This window comes from Haliaeetus leucocephalus, unplaced genomic scaffold (genome assembly GCF_000737465.1).
Source record: "Haliaeetus leucocephalus isolate CR32 unplaced genomic scaffold, Haliaeetus_leucocephalus-4.0 Scaffold337, whole genome shotgun sequence".
NCBI lineage: Eukaryota > Metazoa > Chordata > Aves > Accipitriformes > Accipitridae > Haliaeetus > Haliaeetus leucocephalus.
In genome coordinates this window covers 16,938-21,689 of record NW_010972773.1, presented here as the reverse complement: position 1 = coordinate 21,689, position 4,752 = coordinate 16,938, and the positions used below count along the sequence as shown (strand labels likewise).

The window sequence follows — 4,752 nt, the reverse complement described above, 5'->3', positions numbered from 1 at the left end:
CAAATCGTCCTGTGCCCCCCTCCCCCCCACATACCGGGGGGCTCCTCCTTGCCCCTTCCCTCCGGATCCCGTCCTTCCTCGCTCGCTCGCTCGCCTTCGGCACCGTCCTTCCCTCCCTTGCCGGATCTGGGGGCTCGCAGCAGTGTCAACATCACCGGTCGCCTGTTTCCCGTCTCCTCGTTCACCTGGATGACACCAAAGTAACAATGAGGCGGTGTTGTCGACCCCCCATATTGCATGTGTGCCCCCCCACCTCGTTGCTGTGACACCGGTACCTGCACCATGGTGGTGAACTGGACAGTATAGCGGCGGCGGCCAGCGGTGAAGCGGACACTAGTCTCGCCAGCACGCCACGCGGCATCGATGGTGCTGTTGTTGCTGGCACTGTAGCTGCACCAGCGACCCGAGCGGTCGTCGAACCAGCGCCAGTTGTTCCCAGTTGCCTGGAGATACTGAGAGAGGGAGTGACAAGGATGGGAAAAGGGGGTGGTCAGAAGTGTGTACGCCCAACTTGTGTCCCCCCAACCCCACTCAGCATCTCCGAGTGCCACCATGTGTTGTGTCCAGCCACAGCGTCATGAGCACAATCTGCTTGTCACCCTCCACAGAACCCTGTGCGACAGCCCCCCAGGACCCCATATTCCTCCCCAGGACCCCATGTGTCACCCCATAAGCCCATGTCCCCACCCCGGGACCCCACGTGTGTCCCCACAACCTCATGTCTCCCCCTCCAAGACTTCGTGTGACTCCCTAGGACCCCACGTGTCCCCTCATGACTCCGCATTCCTCCCCAGGACCCCATGTGTCACCTCAGGGCCCCTTATGGTCCCTCAAGACCCCACCTGTGTCCCCACAACCCCATGTCATCCCTCCCAGGACTTCGCGTGATCCCATATCCCCATCCCACAACCCCACATGTCGTCCCCAGGTCGCCGTGTCCCTCTCCAGGACCCCATTATCCCCCCCCAGCCTGCCCCATTCCCATCCCAGACCTCCCCTGTATCCCCCAAGCACCCTACGTCCCCCCTCCCAGGACACCATAACCCCTCCCCAGAACACATCCCCTCCCAGAACACCCTCTCCCTCCTCAAAACCCCATATCCCCACCCCACGACCCCGTATCCCTCCCAGGATGCCCCATCCCCATCCCAGACCCCCTGTGTGTCCCCCTCAAGCCCCCATGTCCCCCCCAGGACCCCCACCTTGTTCATCTGAGCCCTACGCTTGGAAGAGACAGCTGTCTTCTCGTAGAAATCAATGAGGAGCAGGACTGGGGTGATCCACCTTTTGGGGGAAAACACAAATACGTCAACTGGGGGGTCACAGGGGGGCACTGGGGGGAGGTTTTGAGGGGCTGCCCCCCTTCCTTACTTGGGGGTCTGCACCTCCTTGTGCTCCTTGGCGGCTTGCAGGCAGGGCTGCACCACCTCCAGCAGCTTGATGAGGACATCCAACACGCAGCTTGATTCCACCACCCGAGCGCAGGGCAGCTTCAGCTCCTATGTGGCGGGGTCACCCAAATGTCCCGGGGTTCAGGGACACCCCAAAAACCCCCAAACACCCCCCAAAATACCTAAAGACCCCCCCAAAGCTACACGCTTTGACCCAGAGAGTAGAATTTTAGAGAGAAAATCAGCATTAGAAGAACACTGTGAAAGTTAAAGCATGAATACGAGAACAAAATACAGCAAGGGTGCCCCCCCAAATATTCTGGGGTGCCCCCATCGTCTCACCTCGAAGAGGAGGGTGAGGAGAAGGATCCGAGTGGCCAAGTTAGAAGCTTGAGGTAAAGTTGCCATTTGACTGATCCATTCTGACACCGTTTTGGTATCGCTAGTGGTGAGGGGCAATGCCGCCTTGATGAGGACATCAGCCGCTTCCCAAACCTAAATTTTGGGGTGTCAGGGTATCACCCGCACATCTGGGTAACCTTTAAAGTAGAGGGGAAGCTTTTATTTTTACCTGTTTGACCACTTGTTTGAGGACAGAGTCGCGATAAGCAGCCCCGTTGCGTTTGACGGCCGTCATGATGAGGTCGCACACGCGGTAGACTGTGTCGGGGAGTTCATCCAGGAGTTGGGAACAACCGGGAAGCATGGAGTCAGTGAAGGCCAAAAGCTCGGCCGCTTCCAAAGGTTCGGCCCCTTCGAATTTCTCCAGGCATTTAGCTTCTTCTTCTTCTTGGCGTTCGCGGGCACGGCGTTCTTCTTCTTCTTTGCGGCAGGCCGCCTCCTGCGGCGGCGAAGACAGGGGAAGAAATGGGGGTACAGGGTGAGAAGTGAGGTGGCAAGGCAATAAATGGGGTGAAAGGGGCACAAAACGAGGCTCAACAGAACATAAAATGGAGTCACAGAGTGAAAAAAAAAAAGGTTGCAGGGCATGAAGTAGGGTTGGTGGTGCACAAAATGGGGTCAGGTAGAGTGAAAAATGGGGTGGCAGCATGACAAATGGGGCCCAGGGGGCACGAAATAGAGTCAGAGATAGAAAAGGGGTTGGAGAGCACAAAACAGGGTCCAGGGGGCACAAAATAGGGTCACAGCGTGGCAAAAGGGGTGGGAAGAGCATGAAGTGGGGTCCAGGGGGGTATAAAATGGAGTCACAGGGTGAAAAAACAGGTTGGAGGACACAGAATAAGGTTGGTGGGGTGAGAAATGGGGTCCAGGGGGCACAAAACAGGGTCACAGAGTGAGAAAATAGATTGGGGGGGCATGAAATGGGGTCAGTGGGACACAAAATGAGGTCATTGGGGAGAAGAAAGGGGTCGAGGGGCAAGAAATGGGGCCCAGGGAGTGAGAAAAGGGGTCACCGGGCAAAAAAAGGGGCAATGAGGTAAGAAATGGGGTCAGCGGGGGTAAAAGGGTCACAGGGCAAAAAGGGGGGGGGGGGCGCAAAAACAAGGTCCAGGGAGTGAGAAAAGGTGTCAAGGAGCTCACAAAGTAGGGTCTGGGGACAAGAAATAGGGTTAGAGGGTAAAAAATGGGGTTGGGGGTGCAAAATAGGGTCAGGGGGCACAAAATGGGATCACAGGGTGAGAAAAGGGATCGGGGGGCATGAAATGGAGTTGGGGGCACAAAATGGGGCTGGGGGGTCACGAGAGAGACTCAAGGGCTGAAAAACAGGGTGGGAGGGTGGAAAATGGGGCGCGAGAGGCACAAAACTGGGCGGGGGATGCGGGGCTCCCATTCTAAACCCCATGTCATCGTTGCCCCGTCTCTGCATTCCCCCCCAGTCTCCCCCCTACCTCGGGGGACTCTGCCCGCTGGTCCATGGGGATGTCCTGACCCAAGGACATAGCAATGGCCCGCATCATCTGGTCTTCCTCTGACATGCTCAGGTCCTGTGGGGGGGGGACGGACGGACCAGAGGTGAGGTGAAGGGCTGAGAAAGGAGCAGGAGATTTTGGGGGTGCTCCCCCCCGCCCCCTGTCCCCTTTTCTTACCCGTACCACACCCCCCATGAGGGGGGGAGGGTGGGTGAGGAGGTATTCGGTTGCTTGCTCCATGGTGTTGGTGTTGAGCAGAGCCTCCATGGCGTGCTCCCGGGAGAAACCCATGTCCATCAGCTGTGACAGGGAGGGACAGAGAGGGGTTAGGGGGGACAAGAAAGGGTTTTGAGGGGACAAAAAGACAGTTTTGGGGACAAAAAGGGGGTTTTGGGGGACAAGAATGGGGTTAGAAAGGACTCAAAAAAGGTTTGAGGGAACCAGAAAGCCATTTGGGAGAGGAAAGCAGAGAATTAAAAAGGACGAGAAAATGGTTTGAGGGGAAAGAAGAGAATTTAGGAAGACGAAATTTGTTAGGGAGGATCCAAAGAAGGTTTGAGGGGACCACAAAGGGGTTTTGGGGGGAGAAAAGAGGGTTTGATGGATCAGAAAACAATTGGCGGGGATGAGAAAGGAGTTTGAGGACATAAAAAAGGAGTTTGGGAGACAAAAAGAGGATTTTGGGGACCAGAAGATTGTTAGGGAAAATCCAAAGGAGGTATGAGGACCACAAGGGGATTTTGCAGAGAGAAAAAGGGATTTGAAGGATCAGGAGATGGTTGGGGGGACCAGAATGGAGTTTGGGAAGAGAAAAGAGTTTGAGAGCACAAAACAGGGATTAAGAAAGGCAGAAAAGGGAATTGGGGAGCAGAAAATGGATTTTGGAAACAAAAACAGTTATTAGGAAAGATCCAAAGAATTTCTGGAAAAACCAATACGGCTTTTGAAAAACAAAGAAACAGCTTAGGAAGAACAAAAAGAAATTTGGAGATCGCCAACACCCCCCCCCAAACCACCGTTCCCCAGTTCCCACCTGCTGCAGCTGCTGCTGGTTAACCTGCGGTTCTCTTCGGGGTCCCCCTTCCTCGCCCCCTGTTTCCTCCTCGCCCCGGGAGCCCTCCCGTTCCCGACCCAGGCGCTCCCGGATGAGCGGTTCTCCCCGTAGGATGTGACAGAGGATAGCCAACATGGATTCCGCCATTCGACCTCCATACACCTTCAGCGGCCGCCGGTTCCACAGCTGCTTGATGCACGTGAATGCTGCCTGCAGGGACAGAGAATGAAAAAATTAGGGGTGAGCGGGGAGAAATTTGGGGGGACACACCCCCTTAGCATTAGCTCTACATGCCCCATATCCCTCCCCGGCGTGTAAAGGATCCTCATGTCGACTGTGTGCGCTCTGCTTGCAACACCCCCCAAGTCCCCAGGGCTCCCTGTATCCCCCCTAAACGTGTCCCCAAGTCGCCTCTGTGCCCCCCAAGTCCCCTCTG

At 56.0% G+C, this 4,752-nt stretch overlaps 1 protein-coding gene across 1 annotated transcript in view; it reads right to left on the bottom strand.

Moving 5' to 3' along the window:
• The window catches only part of HUWE1 (HECT, UBA and WWE domain containing 1, E3 ubiquitin protein ligase), a 47,620-nt gene that overhangs the window by 26,588 nt on the left and 16,280 nt on the right, over positions 1 to 4,752 (bottom strand). Inside the window, exons 25-34 of the mRNA XM_010571512.1 lie at positions 4,607 to 4,661; positions 4,296 to 4,526; positions 3,440 to 3,562; positions 3,242 to 3,337; positions 1,963 to 2,232; positions 1,734 to 1,886; positions 1,372 to 1,499; positions 1,203 to 1,284; positions 276 to 452; positions 35 to 185 (exon numbers count right to left, since the gene is read on the bottom strand). Coding sequence (XP_010569814.1) covers positions 35 to 185; positions 276 to 452; positions 1,203 to 1,284; positions 1,372 to 1,499; positions 1,734 to 1,886; positions 1,963 to 2,232; positions 3,242 to 3,337; positions 3,440 to 3,562; positions 4,296 to 4,526; positions 4,607 to 4,661 — 1,466 coding nt within the window. The remainder of the gene's footprint in view (positions 1 to 34; positions 186 to 275; positions 453 to 1,202; positions 1,285 to 1,371; positions 1,500 to 1,733; positions 1,887 to 1,962; positions 2,233 to 3,241; positions 3,338 to 3,439; positions 3,563 to 4,295; positions 4,527 to 4,606; positions 4,662 to 4,752) is intronic.